This window comes from Mesoplodon bidens (assembly GCF_964165515.1).
Source record: "Mesoplodon bidens genome assembly, chromosome: 19".
In the NCBI taxonomy this organism is placed as follows: domain Eukaryota; kingdom Metazoa; phylum Chordata; class Mammalia; order Artiodactyla; family Ziphiidae; genus Mesoplodon; species Mesoplodon bidens.
This window is the reverse complement of record NC_138179.1, coordinates 48,207,963-48,235,634: the sequence shown is the minus strand read 5'-3', so window position 1 is coordinate 48,235,634 and position 27,672 is coordinate 48,207,963. Positions and strand designations below refer to the sequence as shown.

Sequence of the window (27,672 nt, the reverse complement as noted above, 5' to 3'; positions counted from 1 at the left end):
CCTCATGATTGTAGAGGACATTTGTTGTATCTGGCTGGCAAAGTGTCACCCCGACCTTAGCCTCATTTGGAGTCACGGTGGTTGAATGGGGCTGGCATTGACACCGGGTGGCAGGAACCTTTCCCAGTCGTAAAAACCACTCTACCATGCTTTGTTTACAGGGGGCGGATGGTAAACCTGGAACGAAGATCGCCACACCACGGGGAGCGGCCCCTCCAGGCCAGAAGGGCCCGGCCAATGCCACCCGGATTCCAGCGAAAACCACGCCCACCCCGAAGACCTCTCCGGGCACTGGTAAGATGGATGCACTCTGGAATCCAAGTGTGCGGGGGGAGAGCTCGCTGTGGAGGCCCTGACAGTTAAGCTCTGGTTGCTGATCGATGCCTGCAGTTTACTAAGCACCGAATGTTCATTTTCTAATTCTTTTAATTTTCTGAGCTGGATATTGAATCCCCACTTTTTACCGTGAAGAAATCGAGGCTCGACTAAGTCTAACCGGACTTTTAAAGCATGAGGAAAATGCAGCCGTAAGACTAATAACTGATGGAAAAGGGGCTTCTCTGAGATCCTTGGACCCCACATCCAGGGCCCCTGGGAGGTGTTTTTCAGTCCCCAAATGAGGGTTAGGTCACTATAGGTGACCTCACACAGGGCACGGCCCCTGCTAACTTGCTGCGATATTAGTGACCCTCAGACAGAACCTAAGAATCTTAGCTAAGCAGTCACACGCTGGGCCCATTCCCCTGGGCTCCTGTGAGTAAAACCCACGTGGTTTTGCGTACCAGACAAGGCTTCACTTGAGCCATTTTGCTTCCACTGGGGACAGCCAGGCTCAGTGCCCCTGTCTCACTGCCCTGGGGACTGTCCCAGGAAACTGGGTTTAGATTGTGCATGACTTGGGGGGTGTCTGGCCTGCGCTGGCTCCGGGGCCCTGTGGATCTTATATGAGCTGTGCACGAGGCCTGGGCTGGTGCCACGGGGCCTCTGCTGCTCCTTGGCCCCGGGGTGGCCGCTCAGAGCCCTTGTCTGCTGCATGTCTTGGCCGTGATGTTTCTCGAGGTTGCCGTAGGGTGGGGCCTGCATGGACGCCCGCTCGCTGAGGCCTGTACGTTGGTTTTCTCCCACAGGGCTTTTCCTCGTGTATACAATACATATGATACGGGGTAATTTACAGACTTGTGACTGGAAGTTTTACATGATTTTGACCCTGCTTTTTTTCACTGGACATTATGCCAGTTGATTCACGCACTGGAGTCATAACTTGAAACAAGACCGTGTGTTCCTCTTTGGATCTTACCTGCTCTTGGGGGGGCAGATCTCCCCCAAGTTGGCCTTGTTTCCTGCCAGATGGGGCCCCTGCTCCCTGACCCCGTTCCCCGCCTTGCTCGCCTCTGTGGATGGCCTGGCTGGGCATGACTGGGCGCCCATAAGAAAACACTCATTAAGGCCTCTTTAAGCTCGATGATAACGAGGCTTTCTGTGGATTTTTCTTTTTAAGCTACCAAGCAAGTGCAGAAAAAACCACCCCCTGGAGGGGCAAAATCTGAGAGAGGTAATTCTGAGCCTGCTTCGCCCAGCGGGGTCATGCCTTTTGCGCATGTGGCTCTTGGTTGGCTTAGGTTTTTAGAGCTGGGAGGACGTGCTTCTGAAAGGTAGGTTTCCCACGTTGAGCCTGAAGTTGGAACAGTCAGAATTCCTGCTTCTCTCTTCGTGTGCTTTGTGTGGATACGTCTGTCTGACGGGCCTTTCTAATCCTGCGTGCTTCAGCCGAGCTCGGGCTGTGGTGGGCCCAGGGGAGGACATGCCTCGAGCTGATATGGGGGCTGGAGGTCTGCACTGGCCCTAATCAGGTTACATGTGAGATTGCACTGGCATCCTGTGGGTGACAGTCACCGTGCTGGACCCGGGGAGGTCGAGTAACTCGCCTAAGGTCACCCTGCAATTCAGTGGCACAGAAAGAATTTGAAGCCACCACCAGGTCCACCAGCCAGCCTGTGTGCCTGGGGGCAGAGGGTGGGGGGCCCCGAGCCTGGAGGCTTCATCTGTCCTGCTGCTGCAGAGCTTGGCACGGTGAGGGAGTTCCACAGACACGGAGACTCCACTAAAAGCCACATGCTCCTCCTCCCCTCGGCAAGAGAAGTTGCCGCTTCCAGCAAAGAGCTGACCTTCTCCAGCCTGGGGCCCGGCAGGTGCCTGTTTGGTACAAATGGTTCCTGGGGCAGGGGCATCAGCCACCCTCAGAGCTAGAGCCCAGCATCCAGCCCAGTGGCTCTCAGACTCGAGTCTGCTCAAGAATCGCTGGGAGCGTGGGAAGCACCAATTTTGCAGGCCCCACCCCTAGAGATTCTGTCCTATCAGGTCTAGATGGGGCCTGGAGATCTGCATCTTACAGGTCCCACTCCTCCTTGGTGGCTGTGGAGATTCTGATGCAGGGGTGCCTGGGGCCACACTTGGTGAAACACGAATCCAAGAGGCAGACAGAATAGCCAACTATTAAAGTGGGATGGGGGATGAGAAGTGCAAGAAGAGACGCATGTTAGGGAACCCAGGGCTGCTCTACTGGGAGAGGGATGGGCCCAGCGGCCTTCCTGGAGGGCTTGGCGCCCTCATTGTGCCTGGAAAAGTGCACTGCTATTCACTGCACATCGCTTTGGTGGGGATAGGGTTCTCGGGAGGGCAGGGCGGCAGGAAGCAGCATGGCTTGTTTGGAGAGTCAGGGACAGATGGACATGAAGCAGGTATGCCACTGTGGAGCCCAGGTACCACAGAGGGGCTGGGGGTTTGGATGGGGTCTGAGGGAAAAGGGGCCTTGAACTTGGTGAACAGCTTAAAATTCACCCTGTGGTTAGAGAGTCCAGTGGATCCAGATGGGCCCCTGGCCCACCATTGCATTGCCCTTATTCAGGGCACAGGCCATGTATCCCTGCCTGGCCTCACTCACTGCAGGCATTACCATGTTTTCCTCTGAGCTCAGAGTGGGTAAATGACTTGTCTGAGACCACACAGCTAGCTGGAACCTCTCCTGACCCCAGGGCCACAGGGCAGAGTTGGTCCCCCTCTAGGGGGTACTGGGTGGTCCTTGGCGACCACTCTTTTGCTTCTCTGGGAAGCAGGATATCTCTGTCACAAAGCAGCATGGCTGGGAATGGAGACGTTTCTCTAGAAATGGGACCAAGGGCAGCCTCCTGCTGGTTTGACTGAGCTTCTGACCTTGTTCCCACGTGCCTGATCCAGCCCTGAGTCTGGGAATGGACCCCAGCACAGATAGCCCTTTGCTAAGTGGCCTCATGCCCTCCTTCCTTTCCAGGTGAATCTGGGAAATCCGGGGACCGCAGTGGCTACAGCAGCCCCGGCTCCCCAGGCACTCCGGGCAGCCGCTCCCGCACCCCTTCCCTGCCGACCCCGCCCACCCGGGAGCCCAAGAAGGTGGCAGTGGTCCGCACTCCACCCAAGTCGCCGTCTGCAGCTAAGAGCCGCCTGCAGGCCGCCCCCGGGCCCATGCCAGACCTGAAGAACGTCAAGTCCAAGATCGGCTCCACGGAAAACCTGAAGCACCAGCCAGGAGGCGGGAAGGTAAGGCCGTGCAGAGACTGGCTGTGCAAAAGCAGGCGGGTGGGTCCCCCGCAGCTGGGCTGGAGGCAGGCGAGCGGCTCTCCTCCCACCACCAGCCTGGATCCCCCGCCGCCCCCCATAGCACAAGCGCCTCCCCGGCCTCTTCAAGGAAAGACAGCAGGTTACTGTTTGGTTCTTTACTGGGGTCACCACCAGGCCGTGAGTGCCCTGCTCAGGGGAGAGAAAGTACCGGTTCTTCCCTTCCTCACTTCAGCCCTTGCTGATCGGACGGACCTGAGGTCACAGGCTTGTAGCTCCATGACCTGGCGGTTCTCAAAGTGGGTGCCACAGGGGTTCCCTGGCTGCCTTGTGTTTCCAAAATGAGACCACCAGTCCATAGGTGGGTGTGTCTCTGGTGTTGGTTGGACATTTGTTTAGGTCCCAATTCTGGGGAAATTCGTGATTCTGTTTTGAACAACTGATTCTTCCAGGGACGAATGGGTGCTCATGACATTTCTGGGTCTCCCAAAGTTGGAGAAAATGAGCTTCCAATGGCCAGAGGTAGAGAGAAATGGGGACGGCCTGGACCCTCTCCCTCCTCTTCTTGACCCCATCCCCCGTTGTATGAGTTTCCTAGGGTTGACATACAAAATACCACGGCCTGGGCGGCTTATACAACACAAAGGTAATGCCTCAGAGTTCTGGAGGCCAGAAGTCCAAGATCAAGGTGTCGGCAGGGTTCGTGTCTTCTGGGGCCTCTCTCCTTGGCTTGTAGGTGCTGCCTTCTCCTCATGTCCTCACATGGTCCTTCTCTGGGTGTCGCTATGTCCCAGTCCCCCCTTCCTGTAAGGACACCAGTCATATTGGATTAGGGCCCACCCTAATGGGCTCATTTTAACTTAATGAGCTCGTTAGAGACCCTGTTCCAAATACAGTCCCATTTGGAGGTGCTGGGAGTTGGGACTTCAGCATGTGGATTTTGGGGGACACAATTCAGACAATAGCAGTCCTCCCCCACGAGCACAGGGTGGGGAACAGAGAAGGAAGAAGGCAGGCGGGAAAGGGATTGGAGGGCCAAGACCCAGCTCTTGTGTTGGGCCTTCCAGGCTGGGCCGTTTTGGGGGCAGTGAGCCTCCTGGTGGGCAGGGGCCAATGTTTCCCTTTCAGGCGGGACCCCCAGCTGGGGCCTCCGCACTCTTGATTTTATTAATCACTCTTGTCTGGGGCCTGGGTCACCACGGAGGGAGGGTGTCTCGGAGCACCTATGGTCCATGTTGGTGCCATTGCCTGAAACCGTGCACTTTGCTTCCCGTGGAGCCTCAGGGACCCCTGCTGGCCTTTCCCATCCTTGGGACCCGAACGGTCCTGCCCAGTGGGGAGGTCTGGGTGCCTCTCGGGGTCTCATCGCACTGGTCTCTGGGCCACAGTGCTGGGCCTGAGCCGTGTTTACCTTCCTGCAGTGTTTGCTGTGCTTCGTAAAGATGCCTGTCTCCTTCCAGAAGGGGCTCTGGCACAGCTGGCTGGGGCGCTGGCTTGAAGTTGACCCCTCTGTGAGGCTCTGGGGGCAGAGGGACCCACAGGGAGAGGGTTTCCAAGGTGATGGGATGTTTCCCACCGGCGTTCGCACCCCTCCCTCAACGCTGTGGATGTCCTGTGTGTGCTCTGTTTTCATAGCACAGAGCATTTGCCTCTGTTTTGAAAACTGAAAAACAAAGCCCCACACGGCCAATTCTGCACCACTGAGAAGATTGTGGGGCTGTGACCAGCGTGCTCATCACGGCGAGAGGGAACCATGACCATCAGTGTCTCCCAGCCTGCGGGGCTCTGTCACACACCCGCAAACACCCGCCGGCTGCCCCAGCCCATTTGGCCCCGTTCTCGTAACTCCGCTGAGAGCAGCAGTGACAGGGCTGACGGGGAGGAACCCACCCCTCGCACCTGAGCTGCCCGGCCCCGAGGGCCAGTGACTTGATGCTCAGGGCGGAAATGGGGAGGGTGCCCCCAGGTTATGGCCGCACCGCGCTGGGCACAGACGTGTGTCCATGGCAACTGAAGGTTAAAGAAGAAAAGTGACTTTTCTTGGGGCTTTTTGGGGGGGAGATGTGAGGAAGTTCAGAAGGGGAAGTAACAGCTTCCCCTTAAATTCCATGGAAAACCTAGAAACTTGTGTGAAACAAAGAAAACCTGACCCACAACAAAGCTCAACACATTAATCTCTAGGGAAAACGACAAGAAAAGGAAAAAAGAAGGCACCTGGGATCCACACAGAAGGCCTTTTAAAATGACTAGACTGGGACTTCCCTGGTGGCACAGTGGATAAGACTCCACGCTCCCAATGCAGGGGACCCGGGTTCGATCCCTGGTCAGGGAACTAGATCTCACATGCATGCCGCAACTGAGTTCGCATGCCACAACTAAGGAGCCCACGTGCTGCAACTAAGGAGGCCGTGAGCCGCAACTAAGGAGCTGTCAAGCCACAACTAAGGAGCCCACAAGCTGCAACTAAGGAGCCTGCCTGCTGCAACTAAGACCCAGTGCAACCAAATAAATAAATAATAAATAAATAAATAAAAAATAATAAAACAAAATGACTAGACTGAAGGTCCCTCAAGGTCCCCGTGAGATCTTTGGGTCCCTGTGGCCTCTCGTTCAGCCCAACATACAATACAGTAAGTGTTCAATCACTGTTTATTCGGCTACAGAAGGGACAACGAATGCTCCAAGAGTCTGAAGGATAACTCAACTCCCGGAACAGATGACACATTGAAGAAGGAGAAGCAGGAGACGGTCATGTTTGTAAACCTGCAGAGACTGAAAACCGCAGCAGATCACTGGTTGGAAAAAGATGTAAAACATCTGGTTTCTGCTTCGTACATTTCTCTGTTTTCATGATTTGCTACAGTGAACATATATTGCTTGAAGAGTCCAAAACGAAATTACTTTTAAAGGAAAATGCAGATGATCACTTGGCCACTTTAACAGAACCAGCTGGATCCACCAAAGGTGGGGAGGGCAGGAAGGCGTAGCAGTTCTCCTGTGACTGCAAAGAAGAATCCCCTGGGGCAGGGAAGGGGGAGGATTCTTTTAAAAATCCTAGAGCCAGGGCTTCCCTAGTGGCGCAGTGGTTGAGAGTCCACCTGCCGATGCAGGGGACACGGGTTCGTGCCCCAGTCCGGGAAGATCCCACATGCCGCGGAGCGGCTGGGCCCGTGAGCCATGGCCGCTGAGCCTGCGCGTCTGGAGCCTGTGCTCCGCAACGGGAGAGGCCACAACAGTGAGAGGCCCGCGTACCGCAAAAAAAAAAAAAAAAAATCCTAATGCCAGAGCCTCTCCCTGGCCCATGAGAATCTTGAGAGGGCCTGCCTAGGGGTTCCCAGTGTGCAGTCCAGGCTGAGACCCCATGGGGAGCTAAGATCCCACATGCCTCACAGCCAAAGCATAAAACAGAAGAAATATTGTAACAAATTCAGTAAAGACTTTACAAATGGTCCACATCAATCAATCAATATTTTAAAAAAGAAAAAAATGGATAGAAATACAGTTGTGACTGGAGGTGTCACAGTAGATATTAGTAAAGTAAAAGATAAAAGGACAAAGAGGGCCTCCCTGGTGGCGCAGTGGTTGAGAGTCCGCCTGCCGATGCAGGGGATACGGGTTCGTGCCCCGGTCTGGGAGGATCCCATATGCCGCGGAGCGGCTGGGCCCGTGAGCCATGGCCTCTGGGCCTGCGCGTCCGGAGCCTGTGCTCCGCAACGGGAGAGGCCACAGCAGTGAGAGGCCCACATACCGCAAAAAGAAAAAAAAAAAAAAAAAAAAGGACAAAGAAAGTCCATGTAATTGAAAGGGGAAAATTAACAAATATCAGGAATTAAACTGTAGGGCAAAGGGTTTATCTGTTGTTAAGAGTTCAGATATTATGTCAATAATCTATTTAGTCCATAAAGAAAAATACCTATAAATATGGAGAAGCAGAAATTGCTTCTAATTTCTAACCTCAGTGTAATACACCAGAACTTCATTGTGTGCATATCACCAATATGACCACAAATGCCTGGGAATTAAAAACTTTTCCTTTGGGCTTCCCTGGTGGCGCAGTGGTTGAGAGTCTGCCTGCTGATGCCGGGGACACGGGTTCGTGCCCCGGTCCGGAAAGATCCCACATGCCGTGGAGCGGCTGGGCCTGTGAGCCATGGCCGCTGAGCCTGCGCGTCTGGAGCCTGTGCTCTGCAACAGGAGAGGCCACAACAGTGAGAGGCCCGCCTACCGCAAAAAAAAAAAAAAAAAAAAAACTTTTCCTTTGTCACTGCTCATTCAGTTTGGAAGTGAAAGTGCCTTTTCCAAGTGCCTCGATAACAAATGCCATAAATTATGTGGTGATGCCCCCAAATTGTACTTAGAAGGAATTCATAATTTTAAATGCTTTTATTATTTAAAAAAATTAATGACTGCAGCATATAAATTATGTTCTTATTGGAGGGAAAAAAGAATACAGAAACAAAGATAAGAGCAGAAATAAATTAGAAAACAGAACATACAATAGCACCAAAAGCTGGTTCCTTCTCTCTTTCCTTTATTCACTGATCCAACATTCCTGGGGCACCTCTGAGCGCCAGGCCCTGTGCTATGAGAGTTTCTGCCCCTAGGCCCAGGCAGGAGAGAGAGACATATGAGCATATAAAAAAGGGCAAGAGGAGAGGTTGGCCAGGGAAGCATATGCAGGAGGGAGCAGCCTGCACCATCAAGGCTCCCCCATACTGAGAGTCACCTGTGTTGTGGAGTTTCACCCACAATATCAGTTGATACCAAGTCAGAGAAGATAGGACAGACCCTTCTTTGGGTCCGTCATTGGGTCTTTGAAAGGACAGTCCCCCATATAGAGTGCTGGAGACACAGAAGAGAGAATAGTGGGAAACTGCACCTGGAGATACTCAGAGCAAAAGCAAAATAAAGCTAAACTGGTACCAGCTGGGGTAGCAGAAGGGCGTGGGTTAGGGTGGAGTTTTGTCCGTTTACGCGAGAACTTTGGAGAGTTAACAGCTGTTAGAGGGAGGTCCCTGCTGGGTCTGCTGTGAACCAGCTCTGTGTTTGCCCCGACAGGACAGGATAGGATGGTGAAGAAAGAGGGTAGTGGAGACTCTGGCTTGGCTGTCAGTGAGTCACGGAGGGGGAGGTGAATAAGAGGGCAGGTCTGGGCCCAGCCCAGGTGAAGGCAGCACCAACCTCAGCAGCGTCTCTGTGTGGTCAGCGGAGAGCACAGAGGTCCCAGGTACCTTCCATCGTGAGAGAGACGGAGCTCATATGGGGCTGAGGCTGCCAGGTAAGGAGAACTGAGGGTATCCCTGTGGCTTCCGAGGTGAGAAGGGACATGCAGAGTCATGACCGGAGCATGGGGAGGTGGTCTGGTTGGCTTTGAGCAGATGGAGCTAAAGTCACTTCCTCCAAGGATGTCCAAGGCAGTAACCGGGGTGCGAAGGCCCCTGGCAGGACAGGAACCTACCAAAGCTGCCGGGCTTGGAAAGCCTTGGGCTGCAATATTCCAGGTGGCCACAAGATGGCGACGGCACGCTGCGTCTGTCTCCATTCTGGAGAACTGTTTCAAAAATTGGTTGCATCTGTTGAAACTTTGTCTCATTTTTTAAAAGAACACGTGTAGAACATTTATGTGGAGTAAATAAAGTGAGTCTGTACCTAGGATAGTTTGCTTGTCCTGGGTCAGGGCCAGGCACTCAGCTGTGCTTGAGCTGAAGTGTCAGGCTGTGCAGAGCCAGGCTGAGAGCCTCCTCTGGGATAGCCTTGTAACTCTGAGACTCTCTGGGCATCTCTCCCTATACATAGCATCTTTGTTTCTGGAAGAAAATCTTGTGTAAATCCCATCATTATAAAGAATCTTGGGGCAGTCACTGTTTAAAGGAACAGTATAAATAGTTCTAAAGGTGACTCCCCTATTACTTGATCTCCTGTGTCAGTTCTCAGGCTGACCACCTTGGACTTGAAGAGAAGGCTTGCTGGGGGCGTCCAGTGCCCACCCCAGGTTAAATTCCCACCAGAGCATCCCAGCCCCCCATCCTCAGCACTGGGCCTGTTGACCCTAGCGAGGCTAAGCGCCAGGCAGTGCTCGAGACAGGCCTCACCAGGGGTGACCCAAGGACACTGGGCCAGCCTGGAAGCTGCTGGGGTGGGAGTGGCGAGGGCTGGGCGATCTGGAGCACCTCAAGAAAGCTGAGCCCAAACAGAACCAGAACAAGGTCTGATGAGGGTTTGGAACCATTTGGGACTCTCCAGGAAATGGATTAAACCAAACTGGACCCGCTCCCAGGCTCACACCACCCCAGCCTCTCCTCCAGGGTCGAACCGTGACCACAGGAATTTATCCCTTGACTAGGAGTCCCCGGGATCAAAATTTGGAGCTTCCAAAACATTGTTTTTTTCCTTTGGCTATTTTCAGTGTCTGCCCAGAGCTGAGTCTCAATATCATACATTTACTCTAGTTGAGAAATTAAGTTTCAGGATTCCAATTTCATAATACAAACCATTGCCCGTTTTTCTCCTTTCTGTAAATCTACCATTCTGAAAAGGGTGTTGACTTAATTTGACAACTAACAGTAATTCAGGTCTGCTTTGTAAATATCCTTATGTCTCCTGCCAAATCCCACAAAAGCTCGTTGCCTTTTTTGTGGGATTGGAACAAGAAAAAGCTTCACAGAGAAAACATTTCTGTGTATGTTGCACATCTTGTTATTGCTTAATGGCTCTTGAGTTTTTTTATGATGTTCTTGTAAGGATTAATACAGAAAATAAGGCAATCCTCCTTGAAAAACAGGTAAGTTTTCTTTGTCAGATAAGAGAGTTATGTAACCCAACATGTTTTCGCTTTTTGCCTTGGCTTCCAGGAAGCTCAGAGTTAAGTGTAATGATCAGTCTTATAATTGTCAGTCCTGATGACCTCCCGTTCTTTTATGATTGTCTTTTCAATCTTCTTGTTTTATTATTTTGTGTGTTGGTGTGTGTTTTCTAATTCTAAACTGCTCCGATTCTCTTATGAAAGCTGGAAAGTCTGCTTCTGGGACTTATCCAATGGAAAGTTATCAATAAAAAATGATCCCCAAAGCAGGAGTTCATGTGGGACTCCTTAAAATTTGAGGGTGGGATGAAATGATTCAAGGACATTGTGCAGAGGTTGACAGCAACTGCGTACAAAGCAGGGTAAGAAAACCTGTTCTACCTCTTGCTCCCAGCTCAAGCCTGGGCTGAGACGTTGCCATGCTGTCTCCTATATGGCAGGAGAGACGTCACTGTTCACCTTGAGAGAGTGTTGTTTTTATTTGGTTTATGAGACAACAGGCTTGAGAACGGCTCAGGCAAAATATTGTTGTTACGTAGGTAGCCGTGGCCGCAGAACACCCAGATCTAGACTCCTGTGTGGATTCTGCCACTGACTTGAGAAAGTCACCGAACTTCTCTGGGCTTTAAATGGCCTCTTCATCAGAAAGGTTGGGGGAGGGGCCGGGGGGATGGCAGGTGAGAAGGGTGACGTGGAATTAGGTATTTACCCAGCCTCTAAATGAGGGATGGTTTTTACATTTAAAAACCAGGGAAGTTACAAAGGAAGTATATAAAAATGTCAACGTTTGTATGTTAGAAAAAAATAATACAACTACTAGCAAAAAAAAAAAAAGGACAAAGGAACAATTTTAATAATAATCAAAGAAATGCATAATAAGCCAATAACACAGATCTACTTATTTTAATCAAAGAAATAAGAAAAACAATTTCTTTTAATGCACAATGCTGGCAGCAACATGGTGAAACTGACTTTCTCAACTGCTCACAGGAGAAATTAATCTGACCCTTTTAGAAAGCCATTTGGAGAGCTGTGTGGAGAGTTTTTAGAGTGTTTGTAACTTTGGCCCAGAAATTGTACTTCTGGCACCCTGTGCTATGAAAATAATTCACAAAATGGGAGAAAATCCTTGCAGAACAATGTTCATGATGAGACTGTTTGTATCCTTTAAAATGGAATCAGTATAAATATCTGATAGCACAGATAACATGAAATGGAATATGACATTTTTTAAATTAATGCTTCTGATGACTGTAGAACATGGCAAATACTTGGTAAAGGAAGATATAAAATAGTATGTACACAATATTTACTACCATTTATATGTCTGAGATGGTAGTTTTATTTTTATATATGAGAATTGAAGAGAATTCAAGAAAATGCAACAGTGGCTGTGCTGGGTTAGCAAGAAAACGTTTTCTCCTCTTTCTGGAACCTCTGTTTTTCAAAATCGTAATGTCCTGTTACTTTTTTATGATGAAAAAAGGCATAGCTTTTTTTTTTTTCCTTTTTTTCTTTCTTTTTGCGGTACGCGGGCCTCTCACTGCTGTGGCCTCTCCCGTTGCGGAGCACAGGCTCCGGACGCGCAGGCTCAGCGGCCATGGCTCACGGGCCCAGCCCGGCATGTGGGATCATCCCGGACCGGGGCACAAACCCGTGTCCACTGCATCGGCAGGCGGACTCTCAACCACTGCGCCACCAGGGAAGCCCAAGGCATAGCTTTTTACTTTAAAGGAACATAAAAGAAAACAAAGCAATGGCTTAGATGTGTGCTTCCCAGGTTTTTCAATTCAGAGCAGTGAAATTAAGGAAAAAAACAGGAATGGGGTTCCAAGAGAAGATGACTATATTTAATTTTGCCAGGTTAAGGACATCTAAAAATAATATCTCCTATCAATGTAATTTAATAATTAATAATGTAATAAAGCAAAGGCCATTTTATTTTCATTTTTATTTTTAATTTTATTGGGGGAAAGGCCATTTTTAAAACCAAAATGTAGGACGGACAGATTTTGCTATCATGTACTTATTTCCTCCTTTGGCTGAGGACCTGTGGACCCCTTGATGGCCGCCTCTGGCTCTTGGGTCAGATTTGGGGCCCTTCACCCTAGATGAACCAGGCCCCGGCTCTGACCCCCCAGCCACAGCTGCTCTAAAAGCTGCCCCTGGGCCTCAGGGGCAGTGGCCCCCACCTGGCAGCAACTGAGGTCTTGGTGCCATTTCCAGAATTTCAGAGGGCAGTGCTGGTTCTTCATTGGAAACTTCAGTTGGCAGTTATTTATACCTGTGATTAATAGAAACTAAGGCCCACTGGTTCCAAATCCAGCACTCCTGATGGAGGACACCTGGCGAGGATGTGATCCCTGCGCTAGCAGACAAAACGCAGTGTTTGAGCTCCTCTTGTCTGCACTATGGTTGTCTGTCTATGAAATACACAGACAAATTGGGTAAAAATCATTCCCCCCTGGAATGTTGATAGCCCCACACCCTTTCCCTGGTGCCTGGAGAAGGAGAAGCCTTGCAGAAATACAGTGGGATCTCCACCATCTGGACCACAGCTGCCCAGGAAAACTTAGGGAAGGTCCCCTGGGAACATCGCTCCGTTCCCTCTGAGCGCCTGGTGGTTTGTGGACGAGGGAGAGCCGACGGTGACGGGCAGGCACTTGCCCTGCCTTCCAGGAGGCCAAGGCCTCCCGTGGAAGGGAGTCCAGATTTATCTTCTCCATAAAACCACCTGTGTCCTCCCCATGAAGTCCGTGATTCTTGAACCTAGCCATGCATCTGAACCAAGCACCAGGGGTGCTTTTCATAAGCACAAAGACTGAGATTCTAAGGTCAGGAGTGAGGTCTGGGATTTTAAAAATATATCTGCAGGCGATTCCAATACCTAACAGACTTGAGAACAGCCACCTAAAGGTCTCAGTGAATGTTCACAGGGGTCTGGTAGGTGTATGAATGAGGCCAGAGTTGGGCTTTTATTTATTCATTTAATAATGTAACTGAGTCCATTTTGCTCCATCCCAACCTGGTGGACACTCGCCTCCGATTTTTAGGCCTCCGAGGTGCTCTGTGAGGGGGCCTCCATAACGCAATCCTCATGTAAAGGGAAGAACTGCCTCCTGATGGATCCGTTTTGTAAACCCAGTGCTGTAAGGTGGGGTCCACCTCCAGCCACTCACAGTTCGGGAATGCTTCCCGGGGAGGTGTGATTGAGCCCTGCCCTCCTCTCCCTGGCCTGCAGCCAGACAAGTTTGTGCGGGGCAGATGCATCTGAGTGTGGTGTGTCACTCATCCTTTTTTCTGGCTATCAAAGGTGCAGATAATTAATAAGAAGCTGGATCTTAGCAACGTCCAGTCCAAGTGTGGCTCAAAGGACAATATCAAACACGTGCCAGGAGGCGGCAGTGTGAGTACGGTCACACTATCCCTGCGCCGAGCTGCGGTTCCGGGTTTGAGAAGTGGCATGAGTGTTTGTACTTGCATATTGCATAGAATAAACCATTCTCAGGCTCGGAGTCTCTCCGGGTCCCCAGGTAAATGTAGCTCAGGCTCCCCACACCCGCGCCTACCGTTCCAGGAGGGGTGCCCCAGAGCTGCGTGGGCGGAACGGGGAAGGTGACTGGTCCTCTCTCCGACCTGTTCCTGGTGGCTGGGTCCTCACAGCATAAGCCCCATCTTCACCCCCGCTCGCTGGGAGCCCCACAGCCCGTTTGAGTTTGGGCTGAAGGTGGCAGCGCCTAAGACCGCTCCGTCACCTGGGCAGGTTCACTTTAAGGGGCTCCACTGGGGACAGCTGGCCCGCTTGTTCTGACGAGCCGACACAAAGGTCTTTACCATCCTACCTCAGAGCAGAGGCCGTGCTCTGCTTGCCTTTGACTTCTGCCTTTGCAAGGGATGAGCTGATTCTTAAGCCTCTCGGCTCCTGTTTGAAAACAGCTCCACCCCCTGGCAGAAGCTCCAGGTGCGAGAGAGCCCAACAGAAATGCACCAGGGACCTGCCCGCAGCCGAGGGTGGACAGAAATGCTGCTTGGAGCCCTTTTAAATTCGGCCTCCTCCAGATGTCCCTGCGGACTCCCTGCGTCCCCAGTGGATGTGTCCCTGAGATTTGGGGCTGGCATCCTCATTCTCGCCTGCCCACTTGACCGGCTCTGCGGTTATCCTCCAAGTTCACAGACAAATGGGTGCAGACTCGGCATCCTGAGGCTCGGCCCCCCTTCTCCGCAGCCTCCCTCGCTCCCCCAGCCTTCTTGGTCAGCTGTAGGCAAATGTTTACACACGTCGGGGAACGGGAGGTTCGAGACCCTTTGAGGTCCACCCCTGGGGAGGAGGATGGTTTCTGAGAGCAGGCATCTGGCCTCTGGCTGGCAGTGCCGGGGTGACAGTGGGAGCCCCCGGGTGGGGCGCTCTCTCCAGGAAGTGCCCAGCCTTGGCCCGCATATCCGCGTCCGGACCTGGGGGTTTATTCTTGCAACGCGCTGCCTCCTGCCCTGAGCGCCGGGTCCTGGCTCTGCCACTGACGAGGCTGCTGCATGGCGCTTCACTCACGCTTCCTCACCAGTGTCCGCTCAGTATCTCTGCTGTGCCCCCGGTCCCTGCTCTCCTGTCCCAATGCCACCTCGTCTTCCGCCAAGAGAAGGGGTGGGGACCACCCCAGGCTGTGATCGTGGGCTCCCGGTGACGTTGCTGTTTTAGCTTTGACTCCAGCGCTCTGGCTTCCCTGCAGACGGCAGCCTCTGGCCAGAGAAGGAAAGACATGTGCTTTCCGGTTTAACTCGCGTCTGGTGTGTCTGGTCAGCTGGTGGGAGCTTGTGCTGCTGGGGCCGAGGGGTGGGGTCCAGTGGCTGCAGTCAGCGCCCCCCGCCCCCGCTCCTTCAGGCGGAAGGTGGGGGCAGGGTGTACACTCCCTCTGCCCAAGACATCAAGGGACTTCCTCAGGGGCACCTCCCCTCCCCCCTGCACTCTGCCAGCTGGTGGGCTAGCCTGTGACCCCAGCAGAGTGCCACAGGATGTCCCGGGCTGGCCCCGAGCGCTGTCCTTGGCCTGTGGCCACTGCAGTAGGAGCCACCATAGAGAGCTCTTCTCCTGGTGAAAGGTGGCTGGGGGGTGACAAGCCCCAGCACAATGTCAGCCTCAGGCGTTTTGGGGACAGTGGACTCTTGGCCTGGGCTCTGCCTCTGTTTGCTCCCGGCCCCTCTTCTCTTCAGCTGGGAGGTGGCTCCCCAGCAGGCAGGCTCTGTTCCTTCTCCTAGGGATTCTCCCTGCCTCCTGGCCGGCTCCAGGATTCACTCCAGAGCCTGGCCTCCTCCCTCCCCCTCCCCGGCCTCCAGTCTGCCTGACTGCCCCCCCCACCCCGCTCCCCCTGCCCATTCCTTTCCCCTTCCCCCCCTCCCCCATTCCTTTCCCCTCCCCGCTTCCTTTCCCCTCCCCTTCCCTCCCCCTCCCCATTCCTTTCCCCTCCCCATTCCCTCCCCCTCCCCATTCCTTTCCTCTCCCCATTCCTTTCCCCTCCCCCATTCCCTCCCCCTCCCCATTCCTTTCCCCTCCCCTTCCCTCTCCCTCCCCATTCCTTTCTCCTCCCCATTCCTTTCTCCTCCCCATTCCTTTCCCCCATTCCCTCCCCTCCCCATTCCTTTCCCCTCCCCCATTCCTTTCCCCTCCCCATTCCCTCCCCCTCCCCATTCCTTTCTCCTCCCCATTCCCTCCCCCTCCCCCATTCCCTCCCCCTCCCCATTCCTTTCCCCTCCCCCATTCCTTTCCCCTCCCCATTCCTTTCCCCTCCCCCATTCCTTTCCCCTTCCCTCCCCCTCCCCCATTCCTTTCCCCTCCCCCATTCCTTTCCCCTCCCCTTCCCTCCCCCATTCCTTTCCCCTCCCTGCCAATCCAGGCTCTCCCTTCTTCACAGCTCCACCCTCCCTTTTCCCCCACTGGTTACCGAATCCAGGCTGAAGGGAAGAGAAGGAAGCCTGTACACACCAGCCTTCACTTTCATCTGCCGCATAAAGGGAAGGAGGGGGGAGTTCCCATAGCCCTGCCCCCCCCCCCCCCCCGAGGGCCCGTTGTGCTCAGAATCCGTCCTTAACTCACCCAATGGCCACAGGCGCGGGCTCTCCACACCTCCCTCCACGCACCCACGCACACAGGCCACGTCCACCTGTCAGCCTGAATCAACTCCATCAGTAATCAGCAGACGCCAGTATGATTTTGATTAACTAGTGTAATTTGGGATTCTTCCAGATGATTTAGGCCTAAGTAAAAACTCCTTTTTTTCTGATGTCCTTGTTAACCCCGTTCTCAGGCACGAGGCCATCTCTCCCCTGGGTGACTCCAGGGCAGGGAGCAGGGGCCGATTGGCTCCACGGTGATGGGCCTCCTGTACCCTCAGGTGACCTCACATGAGGGAAGTGTCACTCAGGGACCATCAGGGACCCCTCACAGCCATGGCTTTGTAGAGACTTCCTCTAGGAGACTCCTCTGCTAATGCTGGGTCCCCATGGGTTTCTCCTCCGGGGGGCTGAGGTCAGCAGGCGGCTGGGGGGTGGCTGTGTGGCCTGACCAAATGCTGGACCCTCAGGCTGGCTCTGAGCCCTGAGGCCCTTAGGCCTCCCCTACGTGTGTCTGCTGAACCTGCCTGAGACACTAAACCTGTGATTTCTGCTGTGCCGCCTGCCCATCCTGCTGGTGTTGCTTTGCTCCTTTCTGTAAAGGACCAAAATGTCCAGGACACTGTGCCCTGGGGCAGGGGGGCGGGGGCGGGGGCGGGGGGTGTGGGGCTGGGTGGCGGGGGAGGACAGCTGGTGCTTAACTCTTACTGGGCTGTGGGACTGCTCTGGGGCCCTCTCGTTGGCCACCACTGCTGTGGTGGGCTGCTGGGTTTGTGAAGCTTCTCCTGGGAGGAGTGCTGCTAACAGCCCCACACCGCCCTCTGCTCTCAGAGGCCCAGCAGATATGGCTCTCCTGCTTTTCCAAGAGTTTTCAAATGCTGCACAAACATCATATTGATCCCTTCTTTCTTTCTGTCTTCACTGAACCTGATCTGTGGATTTCATGTCAGGAAAGAGAATAACTTTTTCTCATGTAAGTGTTTGCTAAACCAAAGGTGTAGGCCCTGCACAATGGGGAAGTAGCCCTGTTTTTTTCCCCTGAGGGTCCTTGTCCTGTAGAATTGAAGGCACTCCATTTGTTTTGTGAAGACCCAGCTCCCCTGGGGCAAGGTTGGCAGAATTCCAACACATTTTCCCACCCTGACTAGGGTGTTTTCCTCGTGGCAGACAGGAAAACACTGTCTGAGCGGGGCCTGGACTTACACAGCTGCTTTTCATTGCGTTACGCCCCCAAGAAAATAATCCTATTGTCCCTCTCATTCTCTCTCTCCTCCAGGTGCAAATAGTCTACAAACCAGTGGATCTGAGCAAGGTGACCTCCAAGTGTGGCTCATTAGGCAACATCCATCATAAGCCAGGTAGCCAGCCCTTGTAGAAGGCAAGGACGGGGCGGGGAGGCCCGAGGGGTGGGACAGGATGGGGTGGTGCCTTCTCCGGAAGTGGTTGGGAAGGACAGATGGGATGGGCCATCAAGGAGAGTGTTAAGGGTGGAACTTGCTTCGCCTGGGAGGTGTGGCTCCATGTGTTGTTCCTGAGCAGGGCCAGGCTGGCCAAGACAAGATAAGGAGGGAGGGCAGATGCTGGGCTAAACCCTAACCCGCAGTTCTCCAAGCAGGCTGCACACGGGGTATGTAGAGCTGGGAAAGGGCCTGAACTGGCCCCCAAAGCCTGGCTAATGTGGATGTCCCAGTTTGGCCCTCAGCCAGCGTGAGGGGCATTTCACCGACTGCCCCAGCTACAGCTGGGACCCTGGGCTGTTGCCATGCCCCCACAGTGTCACTTCAACAGAAGATGATGCTGTTGGAACTCCCCATGCTAACCTTTTCCCTCTTCAGCTCATGCCGTATAGAAATCAGTGCTGTCTATAGATCTTTCTGAGACAGTGGAAATGTTCTATACCTGTGCTGTTCAGTATGGTAGCCACTAATGACATGCGACTACTGAGCACTTGAAATGTGGCTGGTGCAGTTGAGGAACTGAACACATTTTATTTAATTAAATTTGGGGAATTCCCTGGCAGTCCGGTGGTTAGGCCTTGAGCGCGTTCACTGCCGGGCCTGGGTTGGATCCCTGGTCGGGGAAGTAAGATCCCACAAGCCGCACGGCGTGGCCAAAAAGATAAAATTCAATTAAAATTTAAAAATAAATAAATGCAATTTAAGTAGCTACAGGTGGCTACTGGCTACCATCTTGGAGAGCTAATTTCTGCCTGAAAGGCCAGAGCAGGGCCTTCTGCTTTAGCCCCTGTTCAGGGCTGAGGTCTTTACTTGAACTGTGACTGCAGGAAGAGAAGGTCATCAGAAACGTAGTCTAGAAAGTGTGTCATTACTTCCTGCCTCCCTTGGACATCTTGTGGGTGTTCAGTCTCTCCCAGTGAAAACTATGCCTCTCCTGAGGCCACCATCCTACCACACTGGGAGCAGCTTTCTTTCTTTCTTTTTTTTTTTTAATAAAGTATGGATATCTTTTTTTAAATTATTTGTTTATTTTTGGCTGTGTTGGGTCTTTGCTGCTGTGCACGGGCTTTCTCTAGTTGTGGCAAGCAGGGGCTACTCTTCGTGGTGCAAGGGCTTCTCACTGCGGTGGCTTCTCTTATTGCAGAGCATGGGCTCTAGGTGAGCAGGCTCAGTAGTTGTGGTGCGCAGGCTCTAGAGCACAGGCTCAGTAGTTGTGGCACATGGGCTTAGTTGCTCCGCAGCATGTGGGATCTTCCCAGATTGGGGCTCGAACCCATGTCCCCTGCCTTGGCAGGCAGATTCTTAACCTCTGTGCCACCAGGGAAGTCCCAAGGGAGCAGCTTTCTTAAGTGGCTTTATCCTTCCAAAGAAAGTAAAGTAGTTCGTCTCTTCCTCAGGCCATATGCCCCCTACTTGGGCATGGCATCAAGTGTCTGAGGAGGGAGAAAGGGTCAGGGCCGTTCCTTATTAAGGGTGCATTTTGCCATTTAGTTTAATTCTGAGGTCTGATAGGGCTGTAGCTTATAGGATGTTGGCATAGAAAGACTTGACTCTTTGGAAGCCAACTAATTTAGAATAATTTCTCGCGAACTGAGCTGTCATCTACCTTTGCATCATCTAAGGAGGAAGAGTTTGCTTAAATATTTGATGTGCACCCTGATTAGAGAGAGAAAGCAAACTGTTTTCAAGCCCTTTGGAAGGACCTACTTGCTCCAAACCACACTCTATATAAAAGCTGGTCTTAGCTCCCCCTCAAGGTAGGCGTCTGCATGGGATCACTCACTTGCTTAGCCCTCACTCAAGGCTTGGTGCCCTTGTGTGTATTGTGTTCCAGGAGGTGGCCAGGTGGAAGTAAAGTCTGAGAAGCTGGACTTCAAGGAGAGAGTCCAGTCCAAGATCGGGTCCCTGGATAACATCACCCACGTCCCTGGCGGAGGGCATAAAAAGGTAAAGGGGCTGGGTGGGGAGGAGGCTATAACAGAGCCAGGTGGACAAGGCTGGTCCAGTTTCCCACGGCAGGAGAGCTGAGGGTCCTGTATTGACTGGCTTGACATGGATTCTCAGCTACCACCAGGCCTGCGGGGCTCCACCTGGGCTGCCCTTTGATGTACCCTGGGAGCTTTAACACACTTGATGCCAGGCCCCACCCTGGAGATTCTGACTAATTGGTCTCAGGTGCCATCTGGGCACCTGGAGTGGAGCTTTTAAAGCCCCCAGGTGACTCTTTAGTGCAGTTAAAGGTGAGAGCCACTGCCCTATGCCCTGTGGTGGGCAAGCATCCCCAAAATGAAGTAGCCATCACCAAAGCCAGCCCCAGTCACCAAGAGCCAGTCACGGGAATGTAACCTAACTTTTAAATGGGTCACTAGGCAGTTAGAGCAAAACAGTGATGCTGGAATCCAGATTTCAGGAAAGCCTCTCTAAGTGTCCACAGGGAGGCTGCTAGACCAAGGACCTCAGTGTTCCCTGCAGTTTCTAGAGGCCCTGGGTCTGGCTCTGGGTGTCTGTGTGCAGTGGGGGTCGGGGGACACCAGTATCTCCCTCTGGGCCCATTGCACAATGCCGTCTTGTGGCTGCACTTTTTCTCTTCTGCATAAACACAGCGAAGTGCCCTCTGGGGTTTCCTGCCCACGCCCGCCCTGAAGTTCTGCAAGTGGCCCACTTTCCAGTCTTCAGTGCCTCCCAGCAGCTGACTGAGGAGTGGTGAAGGGAGAAGGGATGTCCCAGAACGGGTGTGGCAACTGAGACCCGACGCAGCAGTGAGCAGCGGTGCAGCCCAAGGGGGCCCCGCTGGTCAGAAGTGGCAGCCGGGCCTTGCTTGGAGGCCGCCAGGGTCCCCAAGGCAGTCACCACCCCTCCCCCATCACGCTCACCACCTCCTCCTCTGGTTCTGAACAGACACACCCCACCTTTGCAGTGAAAGCCCGACAGCATAGTTTTGGAGAAGCCTTTGCTGGCATGTTCTTAGATCACAGGTTGCAAACTGAGACCTCGGGGCCGACCTGACCCGTGATGGAGGCGCCCGAAGGCGGAGGGAGGACGGGGTCCTGGCTCCCTGACCATCAGGCTTCCACATACTGGGCTTCCCCAGGTGCAGGACTACTTCTCAGTGCCGCCTGGGTCTCTATTAAAAGTGAGACCCAGGAAATGAGATTTTCTGCAAAAGCCCAGCTTGTTTCCATTGCCTCCCTGAGCCTGTTTAATGCAGGGCCTCCGTGCCCTGGGGAGCTTTGAAGAGACCACGTCCCACCCCCAGAGAGTCTGACTGAATATATTGTATATGGAATGAGTCTGGGTAGGCCTGGGCGTTGGTGATTCCCAGTTGAAGGAAGGCCTCTACCCCTGACTCTGGAAGGTTCTGTGTCCTGGGAAAAGCTCTGGTCTTGACTCTGCTTGGAGGCGTGACCCAGGCAAGATCTACAAGCCATCTCAGCATCAGGTTCCCCTTCAGCAAAGCGGATGGAAACTTTGCTGTCCCAGGGTGGTTGTGAGACCCGGAGGAGGCCTGGAGCTTTGTACTCATCAAAGAACATGAATTAGAGCCAAATCCGAGCCAGAACTTCTCCTGTTGGAACTCATCTCTGTGATGCCTCAGAAAGGGTGGGCTCTGCCCTACCCACTGCCCAGGAGACACTGACCTGGTCCCAGAGGGTCCTCTTGTGTTCAGTCCCCTATTTCCCTCTGTGATGAGCAAAACTGCTGACCAGCAGTGGAGCATAGGACCCCCACCACCTGAGTTCCTTTCAGGTTGGGGGATGTGGGGACATTCCCAGGATGCTGTCCCATTTTTCTTAAGAACGTAAGTGTTCTTATCAAAGCTTAGGTCAAAATGGCCTTTCAGTTGTAGTCATATGGAAGAGTTCTTTGTTCAAAGTAGTAACCCAACGTGAACAAAAGCAGCATATGGCTTAAATGGGGGCCTGGTTTTTCTCTACACTCAAATGCCCCTGCAATAGGCCCTCTTTGCCTGGGGTCCAGGGACTCCTGAAATTGTAGGGAGCAGTTGTCACGTGTGTATGAGAGCAGACACGCGTGTGTGCACGTTTTCCTGGTCTCACCAGATGCTCAAGGAGGTCTTAGGACCCAAAACAGGCTGAGAATTACTGTGTCCACCACTCCAGGACTCAGCAGGAGAGAATCATTATGTATTTGCTGGCATCTCCAGCTAATGCTTTCTGCTTCTGAGCTTCCCAGGAATCCTTTGGAGCCGAGACCTCTGGGTCAAGGATGCTCTACGTTTTGTTTATTTTTAAATTGAAGTATAGTTGATTTACAATGTCGTGTTGGTTTCAGGTGTACCGTACAATGACTCAGTTATCCATCCATACATATATATATTGTTTCTCAGATTCTTTTCTCTTATAGGCTATTGCAAAATATCGAGTATAGCTCCCTGTGCTATACAATAGGTCCTTGATGGTTACCTGTTTTATATATAGTAGTTTGTACATGTTATTCCCAACCTCCTAATTTATCCTCCCCTCCCCTTTCCCCTTTGGTAACCATAAGTTTGTTATCTACGTCTGTGAGTCTCTTTCTGTTTTTGAAATAAGTTCATTTGTATGCTTTTCTTATTTAATTTTTTAAATTGAAGTATAGTTGATTTACAGCATCGTGCCAATCTCTGCTGTATAGCAGAGTGACTCAGTCATACACATGTAGACATTCTTTTTTTACATTCTTTTCCATTATGGTTTATCACAGAATATTGAGTATAGTTCCCTGTGCTATACAGTAGAACCTTGTTGTTTAGCCATCCTGTATATAATAGTTTACATCTGCTAATCCCACACTGCCAGTCCTTCCCTCCCCGAGCCCCCTCCCCCTTGGCAACCACGAGTCTGTTTTCTATGTCTGTGAGTCGGTTTGCTTTGTAGATAGGTTCATGTGTGCCATATTCTAGATTCCACTTATCACACATAAGTGATATCATATGGTATTTGTCTTTCTCTTTCTTACTTCACTTTGTATGATAATCTCCAGTTGCATCCATGTTGCTGTGCAATGGCATTATTTTGTTTTTTACAGCTGAGTAGTATTCCACTGTATATATATACCACATCCTTTTTATCCATTCATCTGTCGATGGACACTTAGGTTGTTTCCACGTCTTGGCTATTGTGAATAGTGCGGCTGTGAACATAGGGGTGCATGTGTCTTTTTGAATTACAGTTTTGTCTGGGTATGTGCCCAGGAGTGGGATTGCTGGATCATATAGCAACTCTATTTTAGTTGTAGACTTTCTGATGATGGCTGTTCTGACTGGAGTGAGTGTTACCTCATGTGGTTTCGACTTGCATTTCTCTAATAATCAGCCTGAGCATTTTTTCATGTGCCTGTTGGCCATCTGTACGTCGTCTATTGGAGAAATGTCTATTTACGTCTTCTGCCTACTTTTGATTGGGTTGTTCTTCTGATGGAGTTGTATGAGCTGTTTGTATGTTTTGGAACGATGCCCTACGCTCAAAAGGGCGTTGTTGCACCGTGTTTTCTAGTCTACCTGCCAGGGCTGCCCACAGCTGCTACCACCTCCAGCATCCTCATCAGTCACTGGCAAAGGGGAGGCACGTGTGTGGCTCACAGCTGGGCGGCAGGGGCTCCGGCCCCATCCCTGAATCTCCTCCAGCCTCTCCTTCCACACTTTCATTTGCAATTTGGCAATGTGTGTGTGTCAAAATAAAACGCGCACATTCCACTTCTGGGATACACTTACAGTACACGTGTGAAATGATATGCCTACAAGGTTATTCAAACACAGCATTGTCCGTGAGAGCAAAAGACTGGAACGACCTAAGTATCCACCCACAGGGGCGTGGATACATTTTGGTCCATCTGCTGTGACAGGAAACCACACAGCCCTCAGCGAGCAGTGAGGGAGCTATGTACTGATGACAATGCAAGGTGTTAAGTCTAAACACCAGAGTGTGAAGCTTGTGGTTGTCGTTGCCTTATGTATGGTATTTTTTCCCCTCTACTCACACATACACGTTTGCATGTGTGGTGGCCTATCTCTGGAAGGGTACGCAAGAAACTCACAGTGGTCGCTGCCTCTGGAGAGGGGGCCTGGGAGGCTGGCTGGCAGGTGACCAGGACCCTGCAGCAGCTTAGCCGTTGGGAAACGATGAAACTGTGGTCCCCACCACACCTCCCTCCCACCCAAGGCCAGCAGTTGGCGGGGCCCCTCCGCCTCACCCTGCCCTCTCCTCTCTTGCAGATCGAAACCCACAAGCTGACCTTCCGCGAGAACGCGAAAGCCAAGACCGACCACGGGGCGGAGATTGTGTACAAGTCGCCCGTGGTGTCGGGGGACACGTCCCCACGGCACCTCAGCAACGTCTCCTCCACCGGCAGCATCGACATGGTGGACTCACCGCAGCTGGCCACGCTCGCCGACGAGGTGTCCGCCTCCCTGGCCAAGCAGGGTTTGTGATCAGGCCCCCGGGCGGTCAGTAATCGTGGAGAGAAGAGAGTGAGAGAGTGTGGAAAAAAAAAGAATGATGATCTGGCCCCTCGCCCTCTGCCCTCCCCCAGCTGCTCCTCACAGATCGGTCAATCACGTAACCTGCTTGTCGCTCACCTCTGGCTCGGGACTTCCAAATCGGTCACAGGAACGAGAGCCAAGTTCATCTTTCCAAATTGACGGGCGGGCCAATCGTAATAAAATATTTTTAAAAACCTTACGAAAGATGGCCCTACCCAGAATTTCCTTGGGCAGTTACTTTCTTTTTTTTTCCCCTCTGAGTGCAAGAGGGAGGAGGAGAGGCTCTGAAAGCTGCTTCTGGGGACTCTCGAGGGCCTGGGCGGGGGGCGCCCCATTCTGGGGGTGTCACAGAGGCAGCAGCGGCAACAAGGGACTCGGCACTTGGTGCACAGGTGGAACCACAGGCGTAGGGCCACCTCTGGAGCAGGACGGGGTGCGGGGGGGGGCGCTGGGCAGGGGGGAGGGCGAGGTGACGGGGCGGGGTGGGGGGCGCACGGCGTGAGGATGCCGGAGGAGCTCAGGGAGGAGATGCTGAGGACGGCCCGGAGGCGCAGCAGGCAGGGCACAGCCTCCGCCGCCCACAGCGAACTCGGACCAAGTGGCCTCCGGTTCTTGGTGGCCCGGGGTCTGCTGCGGGTCGGCGTGCCCCCCTCTGGAGGGAGAAGGGCTTCCACCGGGGGCGGGAGGAGAAGGAAGGTGGCGGGAGGAGAAGGCAGGCTGCGGGAGTGGCATCCTGGGGGTTTCTTCCTCGGAGAAGACCGAGCGCTGGCCCCTTTCTCCCTCCCCGCAGGGTGGGGGTCCTGAGCTGAGGGGCTTCCCTGTGCCCCGCGGAAACCCCGTTTTGTTGAGTTCTGAAGGTTGGAACTGCAGCCACGATTTTGGCACCTCACAGACCTGGGACTTTAGGGCTAACCGGTTCCTTGTAAGGACTTGTGTCTCTTGGGGGACATCCGCCTGTTCCCAAGCCTGGGCCTCTGGCATCTCTGGAGTGTACGGGGACCTGGGAGGTGGCTCCTGAACCTCTCATCCCTCCCACGGCCACCGCAGCCACCTGTCTGCCCCACCATGCCTGTGTCTGCCGTGCGGAGCCCAGTCACCGCCTGTACCCCTCATGACATCACGCTGTCCCGAGTTCCCAGCCTCACCCCACCCCGCTTTCTCAGTAACGGACATTGTTTAGATGGGGAGGCACCTCCTCTAAACCAAGGGGGAAAGTCAAGGCGGGTGAGGTCCGGACACGGGGGGGGGACCTCAGTCTCTCGGTCTAAGTTGTACTCGCCCAGCTGGCACGTCCTTCACGATGAACCTGATGACCTCACTCGGTTCCCTGCCCCTGCCCCCATCCCAGATGGGAGCCAGGGTGGGGTTCGCAGTGACCCTGGACGTTTATGCCTTGTTTCCTTGGAGAGCCTTTTCTCCCAGAAGGCCTGGTTCCCTTCCTGTGCCAAGCTGGCAGCAGGCTGGCCGTCCTGGATGCCAGAGATGGCACGGGGACGGGCAGGCAAGGCCCCCAGGGCAGGACCACACTCCCTCCGTACCTTACGTCTGCCCCAGCTTGTGACTGCCCGCCTCTCAAGAGAGCCCAGCCGCTGCTCAACCCCAAGAGCGTATAATCAGCCCTCGCCCCAAAAAGGGAAACATGCCCCCTCGGAAACGGTTCTCCCCCAAGAGTCTCGGCTGGAAGCAACGTTGTCTTGTCCTCCTGGAGCAGCTGAACGTATACATAGATGGCGCCCCTCCCTCCCCATCTGCACCCTGTCGCGTTGTAGTCGGATTTGTCTGTTTATGCTTGGATTCACCAGAGTGACTATGATAGTGAAAAGAAAAAAAAAAAAAAAGAAAAAAAAAAAAGGACGCATGTATCTTGAAATGCTTGTAAAGAGATTTCTAACCTACCCCCCATGGGAGTCCTAGATGTCTCTCACCCCCCAGCTGGGACTTGGATCCAGAAGGCCAGTGTGACTCTCTTCTGTGGGGCCTCCCAATTTTTGAAAGACTTTCGTCAACATCTGGGACCCAACAGAGCCCAGATGCTGACATCTGAGAACCCTCAGCTGCAAAGAAGGCCTGAAGCACAGGAGGAGGAGAGAAGCTATGGTACCCTCTCCCCGCCCCCGGGGCTCCCTTCTGTCAGGCAGGGGGCAGTGTGTCTTGTGGTGAAGATGGCCCTGGAGAAGCCCCACAGCAGCCCTGAGAGGGTCGTACAACTAACTCCCTGCGTCACGAGTGCCGGCTGGGGAAAGGTCTGCAGCCCACCCCCCAGCCCGGGGTCCCGCTCCAAGCTCTCCCGCAGGAAGGCTGGCCCAGGCCTCCCCACACGGGGCCTGACGGCCACAGCAGGGGTTGGGATGCACTGCCTGCCCTGGACTGGCCCCCGGGGCCTGAGCCGCCTGACAAGGGTGACAGGTCAGGAGACACCATTTCCAAATCCTTGGCCAGAGCCCCTGCTGACCTTGCATGAAATCCACCTCCTGCCATGGGGAAAGGGAAGCAGCCTTTGTAGAAATCCGCTGTTTGAAGAAAATCAGCCACCTCGGCCTGGTTCTGCCACTTCTGATTTGGGCACAGTTAAAGGCAACCGTTTGGGGCTGGGTGGTTGGAGTCCAGGGCCAGACGCTTCATCTGCAGCCAGAGGATCATCTGGGCCCAAAACTTCCCGCAGTGAGGCTCTCCTCTGTCCTCTGAGTCCCAGCTGGTCTTGGAAGGGTTCTGAGGAAGAAAGAGGAAACTTGGTGTGAAGATCTGGTGGCTGTTAGAGATGCAGCCCCTCATTACTGCCACCAATTCTGGCTGCATTTCTTGAACCTCTCCCTGCAGTTTCTGCGCCCTGCTCAGTTCCTTATTCCGAGGGCCTTACTCAGCGGGCACCTCGTGTTGCGTGGGCTGTTGGGAGCAGCCTAGACATCGTGGTTTAGGGTCATCAGGCCAGTGCTGGCGGGGAGCCTGCAGAGCACAATGCTGGATTAGAACCGTGAACAAGGACACCCCGCCCCCCACCCCAGGGCTGGGCACTCCCCCACCGCCATTTCTTCCAGGCTCGGTGTCCCTCGGGTGGGCTAGATAGGATACACTATCCGCCTGGTCGCTTCAAGCCCTGCATTCACTTTATCAAAAGTTCCATTTAAACTGACTTCAGTGGTGAGACTGTATCCTGTTTGCAACTGCGTGTTGTGCTCCTGGTGGGGCCGTGGGGGGAGAGGAACCTGTAGGAGAGTTACCTCTGGGCAAAGGGGAGTCTT

General features: G+C 53.2%; 1 protein-coding gene across 10 annotated transcripts in view; it reads left to right on the top strand.

Annotated features, from left to right (window-relative positions):
* MAPT (microtubule associated protein tau) overlaps positions 1–24,806 on the top strand; it is a 100,777-nt gene extending 75,971 nt beyond the window's left edge. For 4 of the 10 annotated variants that reach the window (XM_081218142.1, XM_081218141.1, XM_081218139.1 and 1 more), the window contains 7 exons: positions 162–294; positions 1,499–1,552; positions 3,308–3,573; positions 13,707–13,799; positions 17,772–17,853; positions 19,787–19,899; positions 24,167–24,806. In XM_081218142.1, coding sequence (XP_081074268.1) covers positions 162–294; positions 1,499–1,552; positions 3,308–3,573; positions 13,707–13,799; positions 17,772–17,853; positions 19,787–19,899; positions 24,167–24,382 — 957 coding nt within the window. In that variant the 3' untranslated portion in view covers positions 24,383–24,806. The remainder of the gene's footprint in view (positions 1–161; positions 295–1,498; positions 1,553–3,307; positions 3,574–13,706; positions 13,800–17,771; positions 17,854–19,786; positions 19,900–24,166) is intronic. The other 6 variants (XM_081218143.1, XM_081218140.1, XM_081218136.1 and 3 more) reach the window with 3 other exon arrangements.
* Positions 24,807–27,672: the final 2,866 nt, after the last annotated feature.